Here is a 27,298-nt window from a genome sequence, read left to right as displayed (position 1 = left end):
ATTTTTGACTCACCCTCTATAGGGCTTAATGCCTTAAGGATGGAGTTCACTGTTACCCTTTTTCAAACTAATAGAGCATATGTATACATAATATACATATACATAATATTTCACCTATGTGAAATTCACGAATGAATGTTTATCTTTATAATCGATCACCCTCTACTGAACTTTCGAATAAATCGTGTAGCCTGTAGACAAGTAACATGTATATTACTTTGAATAATATTCGTACTCTTTCGTATTTTCTGAATTCCAAATGATTGATTGGATTTACAATTGATGGATTGAAATGTAACAATTAACTTATGATAAAAAAAAATTAACAATGAAAAAACTGCGTCCTCCTTGAAAAATTTGTAATTTTATTACGAGAAACTAGCAATGAAGTCGTGTTATTTTCAAGGTGGAAAGTTTTTATAGTGTTAGTTGTTATCGTTTTACGCGACTGGGAAGTCAATAAATAAAAAAAGAGGAATTCTCCACTTGCAAAGTTTCATAGACTACAAGAAGGCAGCATCGCTCAGATTTAAGCGATAATGTGAAAACCATCCCGAAAATGGGAGTTCAGAAGAATTTCTTCATCGCGTCTACTGAGTTTAGCGACTTGTTGAAACGCTAAATTTATTCCGTTACTTTTACTCGCCTAGTCAATAAGAATGAGTTGATTAATTTCATAATATTTGGGAGGGCAGATTTGGAAACTCCAACGTTACTTGTCATGTAATTTTCTTTTCGGAAACCATTTCTCAATCATACTTCACTTACAATAATTCATTTTTTTTTTCAAAAAAACAGCATTCAGTTAATTTTACTGCTATTTTAATAATAATAATATTAGTATTGGAGATAAAGTTTCAGGAAGTGATTCCAAATACTGTGAAGCAACCGAAAATTCCTAGAGAATAAAATATCAATGAAAAAGCAAAGTGGAAATCTGGTGTGAAGCAATATCGAAAACATGAAAATTGAAGGAATAAGTGGAGAAGCCATCAGTTAATTGGAGATCATATGGGAACACTTCACTTATTAATTAGAGTAAAACTGTTAATAATTCTTCGACGCAGTGTTATAAATTTTCGAGGTCATAGTCAACACCTAGCTTAATTATTCAATGAACCATTTTTTCAGCCTCAGGATGAAACTTTACCTTGGGTAAATTATAATTTAGAATGCTCTCTGCTGCTCTCTCTATTCGCGAGGGAGTGAAAATACGCTACGATAATTTTAAATCTCATGAAATTTTGTATTCCCTAAACCCAAACAAAAAATAAATGAGATCGAGAAGTCATAGAATTGAATACACTATTAACATGGCAGCGAATTAAACAGCAATAAAATGAAAATGGAATGGAGGAAGTCATTAGAATTTTTCAAACCACCTCTTTCAAACGTAACAGCCTTTGTGGTAAAATTTCCAGTCGAAAGACGACCCTGCTTTGTCATCATCGTAACAGTTTATATAATTTTTATGGCATAGTGCTATTTGAAATGCTCATAACTTCCATTCATCGAGATGGCAATGACCGTTAACGACCTTTTCCCCATTCGGGTCCCCTTTTTTTTATTAATTTTTCGCGTCCGCTCTTGTCCCCTCGACAGCCCTACCCGGAGATGCAACTTTATGCGTTCGTTTAGAAATTTGCGAGCCAAGTGTTTGTTCATGCTAAATTAAACTTATCGCTACATCCTAATATGAACTTGAATGATTTTTGATGTTTTTTTGGTTACATCGTTGGATCTTATATTGCTGACAGATCAATATTACCCGTGATAAAAAAACCCTGCAGTTTTTTATGTGAAGTGGTATAGTGACCAGTCAAATTTGGTCCGTATAGTCAAATTTGGTCCTTATAGTTATTTTCGACATATTAACCAGAAGTGTCGATAAGCGCAACTCAAAACTACGCCCAGTGTTCTATACAGGGTGTCTGTAATCAAATGCGAAGGACTTAGGGAGATGATTCCTCGATAAAAATAAGCAGGGGTAGTTCTTATAAATTTTTTTCGAAATCGACCTACATTCCAAGATACAGCCTTTGGAAGGCGATGCCGAGTTGACAGTTTTTATTTTTTTCACGGGGTCATAAAACTATACATAATATGAAGCACTAAGGAGATGGTACTCACACAATTTTTTTAGATTTCATAACTTTATTATTAGGGGTTGAAAATAACAACTCCTTATGATTTTCCTTCAATAATGGTTTTCGTGGGATAGATTTTGGAAAAATAAAATTTCCCTATGGTTTCTCATTCAATTCTGGAGAAAAAAAGTCTCCTGCAAAATTTCGATAGAGTAGATACTTTTCTCGGAATAAATAAAAACTTACAATACGCTGGGTATTATCTAGTAATACTCGAGCGCCACCCAGTAAGGAACGAGATACCATTCAATCTCCTCCAAATCGAAACCCAGACAATGGCGTATGTCCCATGCAGTAGCGGCCCGTCAGGGACAGCAAAATTTCGCGAGCAGCAAAAATGTGAATTCTCACTTGTGTAAAATAATAATGTAATAGAAATTCCAAACATTACATAGCTCTCAATAAATTTTATGAAAATCGTAAAATTTAGGTATAGGATATGTTATAATATTTTCTGATATCAAATGAATATGGAACTTCTTTGAAATACGCTGTTTGAATTTAAATCCCACATCTACTCGGTCCGTAGACAAAATAGGCTCATCTACAATCGAGCTACGAAGACAGCGCCGCAGCTGCCTTCCCTAGCCACCGAGTGACCGACCGTTCAGTTCAGTTCAGTCAGGTACGGCATGCAGAACCTGCCTTGTAGAAATATCGAAGGAGCGCTAATATCATGTCAAATTGCTTCAAACTTGAAAAATTTTTGTTGGAATTTCATTCGGATAACAATTAAAATTAGATAAGCCTCTTATTTAATGTTTTTTCCGCCAATGTTCGATAGTTTCAGTGGACTATGGAAATTTGACACATTCCACTCTATATAGTACGAACATGTGGGGTATCGGTAATTACTAATAACGTATTTTATCACAATGTCGAATAACTTCGGAAATTATGAAGTCGAAAATATATGACGAACATAGTTGACGTTTTTACAAACTAGTTGAAGGCTTACCAAATCTAGGTATTAGCATGGAAAATACAAGACATCAGTTTAAGACATTTATAATGTATAGGACAAGAAAAAAAAAATTAATTTTCTGGAACTTATTCTACGATGACATTCATCGAAAATCCTGTAGTAACTTTTCGCATTCGTTCACCCTAAAATAAAAATCTCAAATGCCACCACTTTTTTGGGTTTCTCAATAGAAGGAAATTCTCTTTCATCCTCTTCGTTCACAATCTTTCTGATTGTGGAAACATTCAGCTTAAATATAAGTCGTTTAGATTCAGATGAAACATTATATGAATTGACTTACATTGAATATGTTCGCTACCGTCTGATATATTGACATAAGAATATCAAGAATACCTACCATTTGAATGAGAGGACCTGAATTCTAAGTATCACTTCCTGAAACCCTGTCTTCTCTTTTTTCAATCACTTTCGGCATTCTCGTAATATTAATTATTGATATTAGTTGTGGCAACGGCGTTATGATATTAATGACATTTCATGAGTGCCAACCTTACTCCGTTCTAGTTATAAAAACTTGAGAAAATTATTTCATGGCCAACCGAGTGCTAAAATGAAAGAGAATGGAGTATACCATTGTCTTCGTCTGGATTTGGATTTGGATTCGTATTATTATTCGGTAATACTCCATACCAGTATTTAAAAAGGAGGAGAAGAAACTGTGTTGATCTGAAGAGATCAAATAAGACCAAAATCATCCTCATCTGCTTTTCTTCGATGGAACGTGCACCCTTTTGTGGTCCTGACGATGGCAAATTGGCTAATTCAATTCAGATCGAGACACTTGTTTATACTGCAGGGGATGCCGGAACTAACTGATATTAAAACATTCAAGAAGAAACTTTTTATTTTTCTATTACATAGGGAACGTTATGGTTTGGGTGATATTGTGAAGTAACACCATTGTTTTTATGACACTATTTATTTTAATGTCTTGTCATCTTTGTAACTGGAATTTGGATCTGGAATAAAGACTGTTGTTATGTTACTCATATCGTCGGGTGGTATGCATCTGAATTTAATTCTTATTATTGTATTCATTGCCTTAAGAGGAGTTTATATCACCTGACTCTCTCGCTCTCGCCATCCGTATAAGGCGTAAAGGGGGAAAAACTACCAGAATGTGGGGTGTTGCCAGAACGCTTGAACGATATAGTTACGAATAAAACTATAGCTCCTACTTTCGTCTAAAAGATGGCAGCACTTAACGAACGTCTTTTTTCAATTTCACCAGGATACGAATTTTAGCCAATGGCAAGACTTTTCGATAAATTTTCTCATTCGAAAATTCATAGAAGAAATAATTTTATCTCGGAAAGTTAATGATATGAATGAATATTTGTTATTCAGGAAAGTTAATGATATGAATGAATATTTGTTATTCAATGAAAAAAAAATTATTTTTTGACGAATAAAAAAATTTCTGACTTTCCGAGGTGACGAACTGATTGAATTGAATTGTAATAAAAACCCCATATAAATTAATGGTTTCTGACTTAAGATATTCATTTTCTCGTTTTGAACTGACAACTATAACGCTGTAGAATCCTCTTAAGGCGTTATCACTTCATTAATTTGATACTGATAAAGTTCCACATAATTGCAGGTACTCCATTAATATGCTCAAAAACGTTTCGTTATCCTCTTTACGATAAAAAAAAAGGAATATGGCTCACGGACGAGCAAATCGTCATTCCATCGGCCCTTCTTTGAGCTCAATCATAGTCGCCTTGGGACTCGCTAACTCGTAACTGAATTTCGCTGCTAATTATATTTTGCTCGGCGATGGAAAATTAATGTTCGCCAGAGTCGCAGCACGATTGATATCAGACAAGGAAGGTCTGAGTGAGCCTATTCTCCAATTAAAGTTATGAAAGCATAACTCATTGTGCGCATTGATACGTCCTCGACAATCGGCGCGTAATCATTCATTTAGATTTCTGGGAAGTTTCTTTGAAGTTATTCGAATCGGTTTTTGCCGAAGAAAATTCAGATTCGCCATGAACAATGGGGGAGATGTAGAAGTTGAAAGAATCCCGATTTTTTCGATTGTGAAATAGGGCCTTGTGGGGTCATTGACAAGTCATGTTGAGGAAATGCCGTTTTTATGTCCATTTTAAAATACGGCGAAAACAGGAAATTTTGAGACACTTTTTATGCACGGGTCTGGAGGAAATTGAACACTTCCTCTTAGAAAAGGTCCACGTTAACAAGATGGTGTGAGAGATAGCATATCATATATCACTGCTCACTGAAATGAAGGCATTAAATTACACTGGGCAACAAAATAATTGTTCTCTCACCTAAGGAAAACAAATTTTTAAAATCTTGGTAGCTAAAGAGAAAACGCATTGTAAATAAAAAGTACCTAATAGTTAATCTTTTTTTAATAGGCATTAATATATAAAAATTTAAACATTTCTGATAGTGTAAAAAGGGTATAGAACGACTTCGGTGTTACTCTTGATGGACCAATAATAATCGGCAAGCAAAGAAGGTTTCCATTTGAATTTTGGTAGCGTTTTTCGAATAACACGATATCTTGATGAAACTGCTCCAAGTTTCAGCTTATTTTGAGAAAAAAATCAAAATGTGATTGAGAAAAGTGTATTTTTGAAGATATTTTGCATCCCATTCCTTGAAAAGCTCGTAAAATCGTTTTTTAGAAATTCACACATTGCCGAGAATTATGATTGCCGAGAAAATTTTTCTTATGACTACAAAGGACTACCAGGCTTCTATTTCAACGTCATTCAATGCTGCCTGATATTCTGGATCATTCATGAGTTTCCTCAAGTCCAATCCTTCAAATATGCCTTCTATTATCTTGGCAATGCTAACAGAAGGAATTTTTTTTTAAGAAAGATCAGATATTGGGTATTTGGACAAGGATTTTATTTATTCTTCTTGTAGTAACAGTGCCGACGTTTCGAAGTCCTATCGACTTCTTCAGGGCTGCAAGAGAATGCAACATCATGTTTTTAAGATGGTCAGTATATTTCGAACAGAAAGTGTTACCTTGTTATTGTGAGAATTCAGTTGAAATTAAGGTAAATAGATTACTAGGATATTTTCTTGGTGTTGCGTAAGGTATGAGAAATGAAGATTTAATTAGATTCGATACAAGTATGTGAGTGGACATCTGTAAAAATTGAAAGGCAACCTCATTAAATTCTTTCTGTGAATGGAACAAAGAGTATCATGTCTGTTGCATTCTTCTTGTCAGGATATGACATGTCAAAATTAGAAGTCGATAAGAGCGAAGAGCTTAGCTACACATGCGAAAGGCCAATGTAGAAACCCAGTATAATGTACATTCATCGCCATATATCTCAAAAACGTTCAAACGTAAAAAAAATTGCTTCGGACAAAATTGTAGAAAATGTTATCAACAACTTCCATAATGAATGTGAAAACAATTTGGAGCCCAGGAGCATATACACACTTTTTCTATTCCATTTGGTGAACGAAGTAAGTTAGTATTTTTAATACAATTAAATGAATTATCGCATTTTGTTGGCAATATCTAGTGATCTAGATTCCCTTGATTTGTATTTCATTTTCGACAATATTAACCAATTCAGCTATCAACCAACCATATTAGCTTTGATATTGTGCTCCAATATGTAATCATTAATTATGATAGTTTATTTCATTGGGCAGATTCAAACATAACCCATTTGAAGTTCCAATTTCATATAAATAGATAAATGATATTTTTTCTGAACGTTCAAACGTTGCCAAGTTGACAAACACAGAACACTATAATGAGCAAAATATTTCCCTCAAAATAACAAGCTGGATGTAAGACACACTATACATCTGTGTTATTCAATACTGCAATTTTGTGGATCATTTCAACAGACTTGCATTCGTCCAAATTATCCAATTTTTCGAATTTCATATATACCTATATTTTGATATAAAATCACTCGAAAACAGCACAGTAGCTATAAATATGAGAAAATGTGAAGAATAAATTCAATCTCCAAAATGGTCATATAGGTATGCATTAGTAAGCGTTAAGTGTTGGTAGTTATAGGGTGTGCAATCTTCCTGATGAAGAAACTGAGAGATGTGGGTGGAATTTTGTATTCGAAGAAGATTCAATAAATCGATTTATAAGTAAACCTCGAGAATCATTCCTTTGGATGATATCGTTTTTGTGATGTATCTCAAAATTAAATATTTCTATAGATTTTTAATTGCCTGTATATTTTCAACCGAACCTAATTGGAAAAAATGGTAAGGGAAAAAGTGTTTCTTTTAACCTCAGGAATCTTCTGTTGAAATATTTGCATAAGTCATAAGACGCAAGATGAATATCTTCCAAGTACGCCAACCAATAATCTGCGTAGCTGTAGGTAGAAAAAAATTTTCAGGAAAAATAATCTACGCAACCACATTCAGCTTTCAAATTTCAAATTATTGAGAGAAAAAAAATTTCATTCGAATAGTTTTATGTTGGAAGCAATATCAGCATACTTATTTATATACAACATGAAGTAACGGTTATGTTTTTTTTTTCAGCGTTTTATATTGCCAAATGTGCTGCTGATGAGTTCGACTGTGATGATGAAACTTGCATTTCCAGAGCATTGAAATGCAATAACCTATTCAACTGTAGATTTCGATGGGATGAAGATGATTGTCCGGTGAGTATTTGCTTTATATCTAAATTATTTACTTAATAAAAATGCATAATTAAACATAATAAAAACACATCATAACACATTCATTAAAATTCGATGGCTGGAATATTTATCAAAAACCGAACGATCACACATTTCTGATGACTGGTGGATGTCTCAATATGCAACAACAAACAATCCTTCATGGTACATGGTTGAACTCGCTAAGGTCGTAAAAAAAATGCTTTTATGTAATTAAAATTCTTCAAGAAGTATACTTACCTACTCCCTGCTTTGGTGTCAATTTTGTGTTCGTAATCTTTCGGGATAAAACACTTTTTCGGGTCGTCAATTTTATCGAAAGGATTCTCTGTATATGACGAAATATTTGTGAAAATTATGCAAATTGCGAAATATGGCAAACGGCATGAGGAGAATTTTTGCGAGTTACTGGATTAATTTTTTGTCAAAACACTGGTAACTCTATGGGTACCCCCAACGTCATTTCAATAACACGGTCATTCCTGAATATTCCTCAAATACCAAACCCAAACAACGCCTCGAGTTTTGGAGGTTGTACAGATTGTTTTGAGGTTTCATTTTTAATAAGTGGTGTATAGAATTAATTGATATAAACCATTTCAATTGTAATTATGAGTATATTTTGAAACTACCGTTCAAGTATATCCTAATACGTCCATACATCTTTATCAGAAAGCCATTTTAAATGGAAAGTATCATATCATGTCAATTTATATCCGATGAATAATAATCCGCCAACTGACTTGGCGTTCGATATTTGGGAATAAAAATGATTGACAAATTTGCATATTCTTTCATTAGGCGATTTTTCGTGACAGGTATTCGGAGGAATTCTATCCCCTGACAAAAATACTTATCTTCGCAAACACCCAAAATTTCGTAGAAAGTATGGCCCACTAAGCATACCATAGACAAATCCAATCCAAACATTCAAGAAGAATTTGTAGTCACAGAGTGGGTGGATTTTCTGTTGTCCAAACATGGGTGTTGAAAATGAAAATTGTTTAATGAAAATTGTTTTCTCCATTTCTTGTGAATGTGGTTTCAGTGGTATCCAGAATTGATGGTGCAAAAATCTCTAGTTGAAGAATAATCTTTCAATGTAATGCTTGTACCCTTTGATAATGGTAGGTAAATCTGTTCTTGACGCACTCTTCTATACCTACTTTAGTCTGGCAAACTTTCACTCTCCTAGCTATGGATCTTATGGTTGATTCCTCCCTAACTATTTTCAGACTTTATTCCTTAATATCTGCCATTGTAGATGTTGTAGGCTTTTCGACGTATACACTTCGGGATTTTTTCGAACAACCAAGGTCTCCACTTTTGCACCAAACTAACGAATATTTCAGCTGATAAAGTAGTTATCCGAGTTATACGAGGATATATTGAAAAATTCTTAGCCTACTATAGAACGAAATAAAATTTCAAGGTCAAAATATTTTATTACTCAACATATTCTCCTCTTAATTAGATACATTTATTACAGCGAACCTGCAACGTCTATAGACCTTTAAAAAAAATGTTTCTTTTTGCTCTGCAAACCAGACCTACACAGCTTTCATTACCTCCTCGTTGGAGGAAAATTCACGACCTTTTAAACTTTTTTTCAGTTGAGGAAAGAGATGTGTGAATGAGTCATTTGGAGCCAAATCTGGTGAAAAAAGGGGGTGTCCTAGTAATTTAAACCCTAAATCACGAATTTTTTGTATGGCAACATGAGATTTGTGTGCAGGGGCGTTGTCCTTCGAAAACGAAACACCTTTAGATAGCTTTCCGCGTCTTTTCTCTTTAATTTTTTCCGTAGAGTGTTCTACACTTATCCAATCATGATTAATCCATGGCAATCCCAAAAAATTGAAGCCAGAACATTTCCAGCAGATTTTTGGACACGAAACTTCTTAGGTCTTGGAGAATCAGAATGTCGCCATTCCATCGATCGTAGAAATGTACCCAAGTCTCATCCATATAAAAATTCCGTTTAAGAAGTCTACATCTTTTTCAAATCGAGCACAGATAGAACGCGATGCTTCTTCTACCCTTGCACGTTTTTTTTTTGTCAACATTCAAACATTTGGGGATCCATTTTGCAGCAATTTTTCTCATGTCCAAATTGACGTGAACTATATGATGAACGCTTTCGTATGAAATATTTAGTGCATCAGATATCCGTTTCAACCCAATTCGACGGTCTGATAAAATCATGTCATGAACTGCATCAATATTTTCGGGGACTAAAACCACAGATTACAGAGTAATCTGTGGACTAACACAGAAACTGGCCTTCCCGATCGGTTATCATCTTCAATGGAAAATTTACCTCTTTTCAAGCTTGCAGTCCAATTTTTCACGGTCGCATACGAACATTGATCACCAAGGGTATTAAGCATATGTTCGTAAATCTGCTCATCTCTTAACCCTTTTAAGTACAGGTACTTGATGATGGCTCGATACTCCAATTTTTTGATTTTCACGGTAGACATCTTCTTTCTTTTAATTTATTGCGTAACTCTTTTTTGACCTCAAACTTCACACTGACACTTCTAATGAGTTATTGTTCGTTGATATGGTAACGCAATATTTTTTTATGCATGGAACTAGTCTAGGCTAACTAGATATCAATACATTCTCGTACGCATGTAGGTTAGCGCTAATGGTGAAGGGTAAAGTTGTATATGTTCCCATGCGCTAAATTTGCTTGCCATCTGGAATGACCATGCTGAAATCGCTTCCGGGTAAAAAAATATTTTCGGACTCAATATACCAACTGAACCCGTGGCGACGTGAAGTTTGCCTTGCAAATTATCAGTCCCGTATTCGGAATTTCATTGAATTCCTTTCAAATTCAGGGGGTGGTAGATCCGCCATCTTGAATGTTATATATGTTACGGGCAATGTAATTATTTAGGTCAGTATTCATAATGCTTGGTTATTATGAAAAATGACCATTAAAATCGGGCAATTTGATAAATTTGAATTACTTTACGATAATTTCTCACATTGCCCGGTCATTATAAATACCGCTATAATTTCATTGGGCACTTTGATTAATTGACAGCAATAGGACAACCTATGTGAATAGAAAGAACGCCGATATATTGAAAATTAGGCAGAATTCTGCAAAAAATCTAAAAAAAGCTGAAGAAATGATTCAAACTTCTAACCTGAAATACTCTGAAGCTGAAAAAGGTGACACAGCTAGAGTTCGAGTCCCAGATGCCGACAGAGGTCGCACCGATAGAAGAAATATTTTGGCATTTGTTCTTGAAGTAACAGATGATGATCTGTATAGATTAGGCACGAAACATGGAATTCTAAATCAACTTTATGCCAGGAACCAATTGACAATATATAATGAGAAGTTTATATATGGCGAAGATATTCCACAGATAGAGATTTAACTAAGAGAATGTGCAAGATTGTCATCCAAGACAGGCTATAGTCGATGTGGCTGTAAAGGTACCTGTAAATCCGACGAGCGCAAGTCTCGTAAAGAAAAAAAGCTATGTAAATCGAAATGTCACCAAAGTGGAAGCTGCTCTCATGAATAGACCCTGTATTGGCCTGTATTGGTACGTATTGACATTTTGTGTGAAAATAAATTTGTAAGTACGTACATATCTAATACATTTTTTTTATTTGGACTAAATTAGTTTTGTTTGTACTTATTTCATCGCCACCGGTTTGTTTGTCAGCATGTGAAATTTTATTTATTATGTTTTGTTTGTTAGGTATGAAAAAATTTGTTATTTTTTATAAGAAATATGAATAATATAATATATAATTTTCAAATTGCGCACCTGATTTTTAGCATTATACATAATGACCGGTCACTGTAATATTTGCAACACAATTTATCATTTTGTCATATTCTTTTGGGCACTTTTTAAATTGCCTGGGCATTATAAACAATGCCCAATTATTTACATTGCCCGTAACATATGTACCAATACGATATTTGGTGAAAGCATTCTCTTCGATAAGTTGTACCTCTTCTTGTAGCTTCACCTTCGAAAATACCTCGCATACTAATTTTTTAACCAATTCGCAACTCAAATTCGACCTTCAAAAAGGGTCAATCGGATTCAGGAGCTGAAAGGACTGTTTTCCCATGGTACTCGATATCGGTAAGAAATCCTGACACTCACATGTTTCAAAAAGTTGACTGGAATACTTCCAGGAAAAATTATGACACAGTTTCATGCTTCTTTGTAAATGGCACTCTCTACTTCCCGTTCAATGAATATGTAAGTGCTTATGAAGCCGTCTAATACCTACTGAAAAGGGAGCATCTCGGAATTCATGCAGCGGCTTTTCATATAGATTCCAGGAACTGCACGTCGTCTTCCGGAGCTACTCAACATTTCTTCCCTTCCCCCATTCGTCACCCAAATTAGTGCATTAACTTTCCCGCGATGGAATATTAATTTATAGTCACGTGTCAAGATAATTGACGTGTGATGCATGTCTAATGAAAGCGGCGTGGCACCTGATGTAGTCCTCCATAATGGAATCTGTCGTTGCCCTTTATCCGGAACATAAATCAACGATACGATTGCCATTTCTAGCCATCCGGTCGTTTTAAGGGAACATACGGGAAGCAAATAGCGGGAAAGGTGGGTGTAGAGTGGATTGGATTTGCAGTCGACACATTTACCACGGGTTGGTTACTTAGCGTCACCTGAATACACTGCGCTGGAAGGGAATTCTTCCACATATTATTGTGACTCACGCCATGTTTCAAACAATCCTTTCAAAATTCGAACCTATATAAGTACCGCAGTTTCGCTGACGTAAAAATAGAACTGTCATGCTGAGCCCTCAAATAAGCATCACTTTGAATTTATGCAGCTCAAAATAAGAAATATCAAATAAAAATTTTCAATTGAAAAACAGCAATTATGTGTTGAATCTCAATTTTACAATAACAGGATTTATGCGGTCGAGTAACAAATATCACTTAACAAAAAATAAAAAGTTGACCCACTCTCAAGTCTCAATTCCTACGTTAATTGAACGCAATTCTCTCATTATGCACAACTTAATACGCAGATACCTAGATGATCATCGGCCTGTCCGGTCACGAAGCAAAAAACTTCTGTCAAAAAAAAATGGACAGTAACAAAGTCTACACAGAACACAACTGGTTTTCCGAACTCGTACAAGCTCAAAAAGTTCTGAGGTACGAGGATATATTGAAAAAGTCTTAGCCGACTATAGAACCAAACAAAATTTCAATGTCAAAATATTTTATTACTCAACATATTCTCCTCTTAAGTGGATACATTTATTACAGCGAACCTGCAAAATCTCTAGACATTTCAGAAAAAAATGTCTTCTTGCTCTGCAAACCAGACCTCCACTTCTTTTATTACCTCCTCGTTGGTGGTTCAAACCCCCCTCGCCCCGAAATAAAATAGGTACATAATATTATTTTCAAAAGGTCACACTGATGTCAATTTTTGTCCGAAAATGAGTTAGACACACAATTCAATTCAGAATGAGAAGTAGTATATTATGGTATATTAAAACGGGCATGAAACTAGCTCAGTCATACATTAAATCGCTTCCGAAGATTTACCGTGCAGGGAAAGAACTAACGATGTCGATCAATATACGGAAGAAAAATCTCTAAGTCATTTCATGTAATGCACTCAGTTTATGTATAATAATATTGATAATGTTCATTTCGAGAACAATAGTATTTAATTTTGTGAATGAAATTCTCCATAAACGTGTTGTGAAATCAATAACAAAATCAGAAGCAGATCGGTAAAACACGTTTTATTGATACTAATAATCTATGACAATCGATTTCGGCCGTGGGGCCATCATCAGGTCAGCTGAAAGAACACAATAGTAAGAACAAGAATTTTAAAAACCATCTGAACATGTCTCATGCTATATAGCACTTTTTTACACTCACCGTCGAGAAATATGCAAATTTATAATGATTATCTTTGAAATCAAGAATCAGACAAAACATGTAGATATTATAGAAGTATAGGTTAGCTCAATTTTTCAGAATGGAATGTGCAGCGCAGACGGGTACACAAAGCGATCTTACGAGGTTCACAGACAGTTGACGGTTGAGTATGGCACTTTGACGTTCTATATGGTCGAGTGGATATACAGGGGTAACGAGAAATGAGAGTCACTGGTTGGGAAAGAGAACTAGCTTGAACAAATTTGGGTTAGGAAAATCTTTAATCTCGTTGAGGAGGTGTTCACTATTCTTGTTCTTCAGAATCTCGAGTTGTTCTAGAAGAGTTAGTCTCCAGAAGTCGTCGCTTTCATGAATTATGGTCAGTCTTTCGAGTGAAGCGGAATGTTCATTTTCATGCAAGTGGCTACCCATCGCTGAAGCTGGTCTATTCTTGACATGTTCATTAAATCTGATTCCTGCGGCTCTGGTTGTCATACCAATATAGAAGGCAGGGCAGTTGTTGCAATTTATTTTATAAATTCCACTTTTTTGGGCGTTGTTTTTCTTTGGTTTATTGTTAACCAGTAGTCTCTCTAAAGTTTTATGTGAGCTGTTAATGAGGGCTAGGTCGTGATTGGAAAGCAGAGATTTTAACTTGCAGTTGAATCCATGGAAGTAAGGAACCACCACATAAGTTTTCTTGATAGGAGTATGAGGGTATATTTTCTTGTAGATGCGTTTTTCTTTGATAGAGGCCAAGATGTTGTCCACAAATTGTACAGGGTAGCCATTGTTGGTGGCAATCTTGTAGATGTTACCAAGTTCTTTATTGTAGTCTGTTTTAGTAAGGGGAATGTTAAGCAGGCGGTTCAGAAGAAAGCAGAAGGCTGTCCTCTTGATCTGGGGTGAGTGGTAGGAGAACTTAGGGATCACAACGTCAGTTTGTGTGGGCTTTCTGTAAATATTATAGTTAAACGAATTGTCGGGGTTCAGAGTAATGTTCAAGTCCAAGAAGTTAATATTGTTGTTATCGGAAATGTCTAGTGTGAATTTAATTCTGGATAGGGAGTTGATGAACGTGAGAAAGGAGTTTAATTCGTCAAGGGTTCCAGACCATATACAGAATATGTCATCAACGTACCTTCTCCAAAGAATTATTTTACGTGATAAGTGGTGTTTGATGATTAGAGACTCCAAGTAAGCGACGAAAATCTCTGCAAGAAGTCCACTGATGGGTGAACCCATAGGTTCACACTTTGTGGATATGAAACTTAAATTCCTACATCACCATCTACTTAAGACATTACACACCATAGAATACGAAGTACTAGTCAACAAACTCGAAGCAGATGTATTCTTTGAAAACTACGAATCGGATCGTATAAGATCGAGGAAACTTCACAGCTTGATCAAGACTTCTCAGCAGCTCAACAACATCTCTTCATATCGGCCAGACAATGACAGCGAACATGTTGACAGGCCGATTGATGACAGTTCTTTGCACACCTTCCACGGACGTTTCACTAACTTGTCCGATACACAGTTCACATTAGAAGAGACTACTCTACTTAACCTTGGGCACAAATTTGCCCCGACCCCTCAGAAGTTCAACATGCAGACCACAGCCATCGACTTGGAAATACAACTGCGAAAACATCCTGATTATGGCACATTATATGGAGAATTTGGGCACATACTCAACAACTACAATAGAAGACATAGTACACTTCACTACAATACACCAGGTCTCACAAAAAGACAGTTTACTACAACCTTAAAATCTATTAGACATAAAATCTCGTCTAACAACCTCACAGTCACTAGAGCAGACAAAAATGCAGGTCTGGTTATCCTTCCAACTTCTGTTTATAATGAAAAAACATTGAATTTCTTTGAAGACAATAACATTCACGTAAACGTAACTAACATCTTGACAAGGTACACCACTCAATTGAACAAGCTACTCAAGACGGCCTTGCCTACCCTTCAGAAGTTCACCCCTAGCTTAAACATTCATAACATTAAAGAAAAGAACCCACAGATCCCAAGTCTATATAGTCTTATAAAACTTCATAAAGTAGACAAGAGCATCAGACCTATAACATCAGCACACGGTTCACCAGCCCATAAGGTATCAAAAGTCATCAACCACATCTTGACCCATCAATTAGGCTATAAATCACCCATGTCTGTAAAAAATTCGATAGAATTAGTCAACATCATAGAATCCACCAAATTAGACTCGAACAATGAGTATATTTTAGTTTCCTTCGACATAGTTAATCTTTACACAAACATTCCAGTCGCAGAATCCCTCTCTTTACTGAGGGAATTCCTGAATAGTTGTCAGACCCTAAGAGACTTCAATATTGATAATGAAGACATCCAAACGATAATGAACTTAATGGAACTTATTTCTAAGCAAAATTTCTTCAGCTTCAATGACAGTGTTTACACTATGACAGATGGTTTACCTATGGGTTCACCCATCAGTGGACTTCTTGCAGAGATTTTCGTCGCTTACTTGGAGTCTCTAATCATCAAACACCACTTATCACGTAAAATAATTCTTTGGAGAAGGTACGTTGATGACATATTCTGTATATGGTCTGGAACCCTTGACGAATTAAACTCCTTTCTCACGTTCATCAACTCCCTATCCAGAATTAAATTCACACTAGACATTTCCGATAACAACAATATTAACTTCTTGGACTTGAACATTACTCTGAACCCCGACAATTCGTTTAACTATAATATTTACAGAAAGCCCACACAAACTGACGTTGTGATCCCTAAGTTCTCCTACCACTCACCCCAGATCAAGAGGACAGCCTTCTGCTTTCTTCTGAACCGCCTGCTTAACATTCCCCTTACTAAAACAGACTACAATAAAGAACTTGGTAACATCTACAAGATTGCCACCAACAATGGCTACCCTGTACAATTTGTGGACAACATCTTGGCCTCTATCAAAGAAAAACGCATCTACAAGAAAATATACCCTCATACTCCTATCAAGAAAACTTATGTGGTGGTTCCTTACTTCCATGGATTCAACTGCAAGTTAAAATCTCTGCTTTCCAATCACGACCTAGCCCTCATTAACAGCTCACATAAAACTTTAGAGAGACTACTGGTTAACAATAAACCAAAGAAAAACAACGCCCAAAAAAGTGGAATTTATAAAATAAATTGCAACAACTGCCCTGCCTTCTATATTGGTATGACAACCAGAGCCGCAGGAATCAGATTTAATGAACATGTCAAGAATAGACCAGCTTCAGCGATGGGTAGCCACTTGCATGAAAATGAACATTCCGCTTCACTCGAAAGACTGACCATAATTCATGAAAGCGACGACTTCTGGAGACTAACTCTTCTAGAACAACTCGAGATTCTGAAGAACAAGAATAGTGAACACCTCCTCAACGAGATTAAAGATTTTCCTAACCCAAATTTGTTCAAGCTAGTTCTCTTTCCCAACCAGTGACTCTCATTTCTCGTTACCCCTGTATATCCACTCGACCATAGAACGTCAAAGTGCCATACTCAACCGTCAACTGTCTGTGAACCTCGTAAGATCGCTTTGTGTACCCGTCTGCGCTGCACATTCCATTCTGAAAAATTGAGCTAACCTATACTTCTATAATATCTACATGTTTTGTCTGATTCTTGATTTCAAAGATAATCATTATAAATTTGCATATTTCTCGACGGTGAGTGTAAAAAAGTGCTATATAGCATGAGACATGTTCAGATGGTTTTTAAAATTCTTGTTCTTACTATTGTGTTCTTTCAGCTGACCTGATGATGGCCCCACGGCCGAAATCGATTGTCATAGATTATTAGTATCAATAAAACGTGTTTTACCGATCTGCTTCTGATTTTGTTATTGAATAGTATTTAATTTATCATATTTCAAACAATATGAACGGATTTTGAAATTGCTGTAAGCTGTAAGGATAACTGACATCGATGGTTGCTTCCCTGTACCCTTCATATGTCAAAATCAGAAAAATTTAATTTCAAACCCCCCTCCCCCACCCCGGAAACTCAACCCAAGTTAAGCCCATGGCTTCAGATATCAGTTTTAGCCCAATTCGACGGTCTGATAAAATCATGTTATGAACTGCATCGATATTTTCGGGGACTGGAACAGAAACAGGCCTTCCCGATCGGTCATTATCTCCAATGAACAATTTACCTCTTTTGAAGCTTGCAGTCCAATTTTTCACGGTCGCATACGAAGGACATTGATCACCAAGAGTATTAAGCATATCTTCGTAAATCTGCTTACCTTTTAACCCTTTTAAATACAGGTACTTGATGATGGCTCGATTCTCCAATTTTTGATTTTCACAATTTCGGTGGACATCTTCTTTCTTTTGATTTAATGCGTAACTCTGGTTTAATTTTTTATTTCAAACTTTACACTGACACTTCTAATGAGTCATTGTTCGTTGCTATGGTAACGCAATATTTTTTATGCATGGAACTGGTCTAGGCTAACTAGATATATCCTCGTAGGTACCGAAGTACCGGTACCTACGGAGAATCAGGATAATGATAATATGAATAATCATATATGTGATTTTTAACAGGTTTATATGGAAAAGACAGTTTATTCATCAAAAAAAAATGAAGTTTGTAGCAAAGTTTTCTCGGATGTTTCGAGCGTCAGCTATTCTTCAAAGGAAAAATAGCAAACCCACCCTGGTGGCTTCGAGTTGAAGACAAGGGTTCTTGTTATCTAAGGTGTTAGCGATAACTAGTGAAAGTCAAAATCCGAGTTCACAAATTCTATTCATTATTTCACAACAAGGAACACAATAGGCACCATTATAAAACTCAAAAAATCGCCGATTTACAGGTATATGAACTAAAGTCAGTCAAGTGAAAAGTGCAGTAAAATAGGTGGAAAAGTATTTTTACACAACAAGAAGGGTTTTCTTTGAAATGAAATACAACAATAGCAATGCAAAGATGGTGAATCGGGCGGGAAGAAAAAAGAATCCCGATCTCAAACGCGCCACGGGTGTTACGGATTCGTTCGCCAGCCAGAACCAAGACTTACACTCAACAGGCAATGGAATCGGGACTCAGCTTCAAAACTACAGGTCGGGAAAACAAGGAGTTAGCGAACACTTCTCCACTCTGTTTTCTGCCCCCAATAGGTTTGCACGCCAGCCAGAAATCGTATCCAGCCGATAGAAACCAAAAGAGATAAAGGAAAAGAGGCACAATTATTCACCACTCTAGTCTCTGCTCCCAACGGGTTTGCACGCCTGGCTGAAAATCGTATTCGAGCAGTGATAGAACTGATAAGAATAAGGAAAATGCAAACTTTTCACCACTTTGGTTTCTGCTCCCAACGGCTTTGCATTCCAGCCAGAAAATCGTACTACCAGCAGTGATAAAACTAGATAGGGAACTGAGGTTCCCAGTTAAAAGTACGAAGTGCTGTCTTACCTCTGGGCTGGATGTTGTCCCCTGGCACTCGGCGTACCCGTATATCCTTCTCCGGAAGCTATTTTAGCAGAGACAATCACGGAGTCGCATAAATCAAATTAAACGATAAGAAAGCCTAGTTACAAGCCTATCTCTACACGTACTTTGAAGAAAAGTAAGCAACAACAATCACTCAAACTCCAAGAGAAGAAAATCTCAAACTATCACTTATAGCGGCATGGGCACTCGATACAGAATTTAAAATCGCTATTAACTACAGAATTAATCAAAATCAGAAATGAATTCCAGAGACAGAATCAGAATGAATGAATGGACCAGCGAGGGTACTTCTCCTTTTGTACCCACCGATGGGGTGTGGAAACGTAATGTCCCTCATGTGGCAAAAATCGGTAAAATTCGGGTGGATGAAAATGTCTTGACTGTGGCTTATCCGTAGTAACAAACAAAACTCGGTTATCTCCAAATTCGGGATGTTTTTCTAGGTGCTATATAGATAAAGAATGAAAATATTTTTCAGAACTGAAAATAGAATAGAAACGGTCCGGAGTGTGAAAGGAATGAATGTGAATTTGTATCAAAAAATGAAACTTCCATACAAATTTGGTTAATTGTTAATTTGGTCTACCTAAGTGGTAACATTCAGGCTTTTTGTAACGTGGTAATTGTTAAGTGATATTTGTTACTTGATACGTGTTATTTCATGCTGTATAAATCACACTTAGTTTTCCTAGCTCGACATAGGTCGAATATTTCGATTATTTTAAAGCTATGACTATGAATAAGGTGCTAATGAACACTCTCACTGTGGAAGACTATTTCTGAACCTTTGTATTGATGATGATCAGATATCAAAAACATCTGTCTGTGTATGATAAATATTTTCTCATTACCATATCACTGAAAAGAAAATGCTATAAAGGACAATGTATATTGTATAGTTTGTTAAAGAACTTTCGGCATCTTGACTGGCTGTGGAAGATCGAATTCAAGTTGCTAATAGCCCATAAAAGTTAAGATTTTGTATTGCGGAATGCAGGGTGGTATTATGAATAAACAGTGACCTATAGACCTATTATATGTGATTCAGATGCGCTGACCGACGATATTAGAATTTTGTTGTACTACTGTTCTTAATCTAATCGTACGAATTGGAAAGATAATCGTATCAATTTTGAATGCTGATTAATTTCTTCTTTTCAAACTTTTCAACTACAGAAATTATTGAAGACCTTTTGTGACCATATCCATTTCATCTGGACTAGGTACTGGGATGTCAATCAATCTTGAATAGATTACATATAGTCCATTCAACTGCAACAGAATGGGATTTGGAAAATTAATTGACTTCACTTTCACATCGCATCAAGATTAACTTGATGAAAAAAGGGTTGCTGCAAGTGCCAAAATGCCCCAGGATCAAATTAGACACAAGCTTCCCGATTATTGATCAGAAACAAGATCAAAGGTGCTGTATCGTTTACTATTTGAGTTCTGGCGGCCTCCTCGGGCATTTTCTGTCTCGTGCATCCATTCAGGTCGTGAAGTTAAATAGAAACAATTCCTACAACATATTGGCTGCCGCGGAAACTCCGCAATTTGTGTAGAAACTTGTCAACAGCGCGCCGAACTGAAGCTCTTGTTGAAGTTAGATATATTACTCGCCAACTATGCGTATAAATGGCTGCTACTTCAGACCTACGTCCTACAACTTTTGACATTTCCAGTTGAGGGATGAAAATGACAGATAGTGGCCGTTGCTCTGTCAAAGGAACTGCTCGCCACTTCCGTGTTTAGTTTAACAAAGCTTGTTTCGTAAGGAATATGCCTGACTATTGTCCATCTCGAGAATGATTTTTTTAATTCGGGGTTGGAATATCAAGCCCTCTTCAGTCTTCCTTTGATCTTGCTTGCTGAGTCCAAGTGCTTTCACAGAAAGCTGGACTCTCGAAAAATTGCTCAATAAAATCTGTAGAAACATATTTCTACAAGAAATGCCTCTTTACAGTGATAATGAAAAGCGTTGTGTGCGATCTTTTGAACAAAGTTGTATTCAGCTGAAGTACCCAGTTTCTCAAAATTCAGAGATAGTTTTTATTTTTACATAGCAAATTACTCGAAAACGGCGCTTTATTCGAGAAAATATGAAGAATACTTTCCTTTTACAAAAAGTTCAAGATTCATTAGATAGCGTCCAACTAAGTGGGAGCGCCCACCAAAGTAGCTTAGCACTGACATGGCACATACATGACAAAAGCGAGTATAATTGGCAGATACATATGAACTGAGAACGACTTATTTCAAGCAACTGACATTTCACTCAGATGTACGATATCTGAAAATTATGCATTGGCTTTGTCATGTATACTCCATTCACTTCTATTTTAACAGTCGGTTGGCCATGGAAATTTGACACATTTCACTCTGTATAGTACGAAAATGTGGGGTTATGACGCTTGTCAAAACATTTTTGGATTTTAAATCAACGCTATGTTGCCCGTTCTACGTAAAAGTTTCTGTTATTACGTATTTTATCACAATGTCGAATCTCTTCGGAAAATATGTGACGACCATAATTAAAGTTTATACAAACTGATTGAAGGCACACCAAATCCAGTTATTTTCATGGAAAGTACAAGATATCAGTATAATATCATAATATGCACTAGCTTGAGGAGATGTAATGTTCGTTACTTATCTTCTTTGGCTGAAGTTTGAATACTTTACATCAGATATAGATTTCAAAAATATTATCCCGAAGATAAGATGCATATGTTGCAGTAGTTGGGAAAGAGTATCTCCCGAAGGAATTAACAGATAATTACAAGAATGTTAAATTCTTCAACAAAAATCATCTTGCATCAATATAAGTAAAAGGAAGTAAAGGAAGTTTCAATCAAGATGAACTTCACCTTTCAACAAAAATTTCACATGAATAAACAATTAGCAGGACAACTGGCGCGTATTTGTGGCTGTTCATCTTAATGCATTGATATAATAATAATAATTAGGTATTTATTGGTACCTTAAGACATTTACAATGTATAGTACAAGTCAAAAGAAAAATAGAAAAATCAATTTTCGAGAACTTATTCATCGAAAATCGTGTAGTAAACTTTTCGCATTAATTCACTCAAACATAAAATTCTCAAATGCCACCAATAGAAGGAAATTCTTTGTTATCCTCTTCATTCACAATCTTTCTGACTGTGGAAATATTCAGCTGAAATTTAAGTCGTTTAGATTCAGATGAAACATTATATAAATTCTCTTACATTGAATATGTTCGCTACCGTCTGACGTATTGTGGATTTTAGAATATCAGGGTATAACTATTTGAATGAGCGTACCTGAATTCTAAATAGCACTTTCTGAAACCCTGCCTCTTGTTTCAATCACTTTCGGCATTTTCGTAATATTAATTGATATTAGTTGTGGCAACGGCGTTATGACATTAACGACATTCAATGAGTGCCAATGTACTCCGTTCTAGTTACAAAAACTCGAGAAAATTATCTCATGGCCAACCGACTGCTAAAATAAATGCGAATGCAGTACAGGTGCCATATCAGTGCTACGCTACTTTGGTGGTCGCTCCCCCTTAGTTTCAAAAGAGTGGGATTCTTTGAATTTTTGGTACTGGAAGACGTAGGTGATATCTTGTGTTCGAAAAAGATTAATCGAATAAATGAAGAGCTATATTCCAAAATTCATTTCATTCGATTAAACCGTTAGTGGGATAAAACTTAAAATAACATTTTTTATCGTTTGTCAACAGCCTGTATCTTTTGAATCGAGCCGATTCGGAAAACATGGTAATGGAGTAAAGGGTTTCTTTGGAACTCAAGTATCTACTGTTAAAATATTCGTCATTGTGTTAAAATATTCGTTATCTCTGTTAGTCAAAGACTCACCCTGTATAGAAATTCTAAATATTACTCAATTACCCAATCTCTCAATCAATTTTGAAAAAATCTAAAAAATCAGGTTCCTATGATACCTATGTTATATGGAATATCAAACTCCTTTCAAATACGATATCTCAATTCAAATCCCTCATCATCTTCTCAGTCCGTAAACAAAATACGGTCAATCTGGAGACGTCCATGGAAGGCATAGGCGAGGATAAGCTGTTTTTGAACAAAATACCAAGACTTTGTCGAAAAATTACTAGTTTGGCGCAGAAAGGATATAGGTAAAACATAGATAACATCAAAAATAAATTTGTCGTTCCTCGATAAATTTTCACGGGTGCCACTGACTGACATAGTCCTCTCCCGCAGTTTCTTGGTCTGGTAGTGTCCCAATCTGCAGGCCTTACAAAAGTCGCAGTTCTCGGCCCATTATACCCTTGGAAGATAGATACAAGGAATGGAAAATAAACATTTGTTATCGTACAAAGACTGGAGTGAGATGGTTGCTTAGTGTCGCCAATCACAGTTGAGATAGTTGAATCTGACATCATTGTCACGTCAATTTTCCGTACGAAAAGATAGGAGCTATACAAATTTATTTATTTCACGGCACTGCCTTAGTGTCGCTATAGACAGAGAAGCATCGTACCACAACAAATACATTCATAGCACGTCAATGTCCATTCTATGTATTTATGTTCCAAGATTATACCTACCTAATACTAGCCGGAATTCGGCTGATTGACTCATGTACTGCAGATCCGTAGGCCACGAAGAAAAAATAGAGATACTGATCCTTTATGGTCAGATACAACCTTGGATCTGACGGTTGATCGTCCTGTTCATCCGCTGCTTTTTTCGTCGGCATGTGGATGAGTTCTCGTCTTTCTTCTTGGAACAGGCTGAATTTCTGCCTTGGTCTTGGTGCACCTCTAATGGAACACCGAATCGACAGATGAGCTCTTCTATCAAGACGTGGACAACAAGGATATATTTGTTATATTCGAGGCCCATTGCCAAAAGCATACCTACTTTCTGAAGAGCCTTCTTCACTAGATGTCCTCCGGCAACTCTGTTAGAGATCTCCCTAAGCACCTCATGTTTTCGGCTCCTAGATATCACAGACAGGTTCGGCCTAGGTTCATTACAATAATTAAACACTAACATTATATCCTAACATTTAATTTCAAATATACGTCTCGTCAAAATCGAGACGAATTCATATCAGTTATCACAAGAATTAACATAATAAAGACAAACCGACAACTCTGAAAATTATGGAAAAAAGGGTCGTAGGACCCTGAATCCGTCCCAAATACAATTCCATCCAGATATTCATCTATTCGACCACTTCACCGATTTTGCTGATGAAAGAATTGAATTCAACAAAAATTCAAATAACTCACCAAATGTCAACAACAAACTGATAATTCTGACAGCTGTCTCATGGGTTGAAATTCGTACACCATATTCCCGTGATATATCGTGCGAGGTATGTGAAACTGCATTTTCAAATAGCGCGCACATACAAATATTCCAGTTCATTTTATTCAGCATATATCAATGCAATTGTATTTAGTTTATGACTGAATCAACAGAACAAAGAGTTGCGAGATAGATTACATTTTCATTGAACCATTTTAATTGCAGCGCATCCGGCTATAGATTCCGCTTGCTGTAAAAATACGAGCCCTTTGGGAAAAACGCAATATTGCGGAAAATTCCCGGATGAACAAGGAAATATGAACGGCGCTTGTTGCAACTTGCGTCTAATTATTATTTCTGCACCATTAAACAAATCCTCACACTTCAGAATCAGGGATTTCGTCTCGTGGGAAAATTTATATTTTTGTACTCGAAAATATAAACTTTCTGATATAATATGCATAATCTACATAATCATGACTTCGACGGTTAATTGGCTAAATTGGTACAATGGTGAAATACATCCCAGAAGCCTCTCATATTGCGCTCAAATTTCGCACGAACCTTCAGAAAGTCCTCTTATAGTTGGGCAGCCCAAGAGGGAAATTCAGGATTTATTCGAGAGTGTCGGATTAATATAAGGGAAGATACCTTGGACCCTGTAGAGTACCACTACCAAAAATCCAAAAATTAGACCTTCATATAGGGGGAATTGTCTAGGACGGCATGTCAGAATAGTAAAAAAAAAACGATCATTATACATACCGAGCGTGTCAAATTAAGATATATGTAGTTAATTACACGTTAAAAATTATATACCTATTCTCTTAATTTGACATTTTAAGCGTAACGAAAATGTGTGGGTGGGCGCCAAACGTGCAAAAAAAACTTCACGTGTACAGGTCGGGCAAATTTCGATGTTTTAGCACTACAGCTTTCAAACCAGAGGAGATAGACAAAATCTGATACCCCATTCTCGTTCTCTTTTTCTGAGAAACTAACAATAGTAGTAGTCATTTTTGGCCACTTTCTTTTGTTTTCGAGTTATAAGCAAAAAGTGGAAAAATGGCGATATCGAAATAAATTTATATCTCCGCTAATATTGATGATAGAGCTCTGAAATTGAAACATTATACAGGCACTTTTTTACGTAGAATCCAGTGGCGTGCTCGCCTTTTTAGCGGGATTTTAATTACGCAGCTATGACCCAAAGTTATGTTTTTTTAAATGGGAACAGTAGTTTTCTGTGCAATTTTTTGAAAGCTTAATTTTTACTGATTTCAAAAATATATAACATCATATGGTTTGTATCAATATAAATAATAGAAAACGATCAAAAACACTTTTTCTCAATTTTTCTATGGTTTCAACTTTTGACGAGCACAGAAAAATAGAGTTTCCTATAACAAAAGAAGTCTCCTTCCGGCAATGTCATTCTCTCTATGCTTCTTACCAATTTTCACAAAATTTGAATCAAGATATATTTCATAAATTTTCATCATACTGAAAGGACTTATAGAAAGAGACACTGGTAATCATACGATGCTATATTTTTCTATGCTCATCAAAAGTTGAAACCATAGAAATATTGAGAAAAAAGGTTTTTGACCATTTTCTATTATTTATATTGTTACAAACCATATATGATGTTATATATTTTTGAAATCAGTAAAAATTAAGCTTTCAAAAAATTGCACAGAAAACTAGTGTTATTATTGTTGGAAGTTATAAAAATATAGAAACACTCCATTCCAGTTCAAGGGACATTGTGTTGCTGGCTCAGTAGAGTAGCGGTAAGTGAACCTGACCAGCGCTGACGGAGTCTTGGTTTCAATTCCTGGCTTAGGTATTAGTGGTGTTTAACTCAAAAAAGTAAACAATATTAAATATAAATAATATTTAATCTCTATAGATGACAAAACTAGAAAAAATGGAAAATATGATTGAGTTTTATAGATAATAAATCAATAAATAAATTTAATTTGATCATTTGAGACATAAACATGGTGTGTAGGACAGGTCAAAATGAGAACAAAACAATAATGATAAATAACAACATGAAATAAGGACCAATGTTCTTGTACAGAATATAGAAACCTTCAAGTAAAAATAGGTTTCTTTCTTGATAGAATTGATAGATATCATAGCAGGTGATAAATGATTGAACAACTTAATTCTTCGAAACAGTGGAGAGCATTCAAATCAATAAATTCTATGCCTACACAATAATAATTTAAGTTCTCGTCTTATAAGGATGATAATCAGATAATTTCATCTATTCATTTTCACTCGCTAGGGCATACAGCAAACATTTGAAAATGTATATGCATGGTAAAGTTGAAATTTTATTTCAAATTTCAAAATTGGCTAAAGTACATATGAATCCATTTAACGTCTCTGGAGAACTCTGGAAAAGCCAGAACTCTTCCTCCAGACTACCTATATCACCCCGGAACATCAGCGAATAGACAGACTAATGAGGAACTGATTATGGTGCGATCACACACATTGCTGTGTCCCGTTACCGAGAATTAATCTACAAAAAGACTCAAAAAAAAAAAACTATCGGTGCGAACAGACTTATGATTTCTTAGGGCTAATTGCGACTGTGTGCCGTCCTGTGACTGAAGAGACCCAAATGTGACCTACAGATCCTTCCACACTCTGGGCATGGATAGTCTCCAATCAGATCTGGCCGACGATGTATTCTTCTCGAGTCTCCATTATAACTGTGGACCAAAGACCTCCACTGTGATCTGTCT

The 27,298-nt window shown here is 35.9% G+C and overlaps 1 protein-coding gene across 4 annotated transcripts in view; it reads left to right on the top strand.

Moving 5' to 3' along the window:
* LOC123306299 (neuropilin and tolloid-like protein 2) overlaps positions 1-27,298 on the top strand; it is a 414,806-nt gene that overhangs the window by 371,016 nt on the left and 16,492 nt on the right. For all 4 annotated transcript variants that reach the window (XM_044888227.1, XM_044888225.1, XM_044888226.1 and 1 more), the window contains one exon: positions 7,660-7,784. In XM_044888227.1, coding sequence (XP_044744162.1) covers positions 7,660-7,784 — 125 coding nt within the window. The remainder of the gene's footprint in view (positions 1-7,659; positions 7,785-27,298) is intronic.

This window comes from Coccinella septempunctata, chromosome 2 (assembly GCF_907165205.1).
Source record: "Coccinella septempunctata chromosome 2, icCocSept1.1, whole genome shotgun sequence".
In the NCBI taxonomy this organism is placed as follows: domain Eukaryota; kingdom Metazoa; phylum Arthropoda; class Insecta; order Coleoptera; family Coccinellidae; genus Coccinella; species Coccinella septempunctata.
Note: the sequence above shows the minus strand (reverse complement) of the source record. Positions and strands in the feature narration are given on the sequence as shown.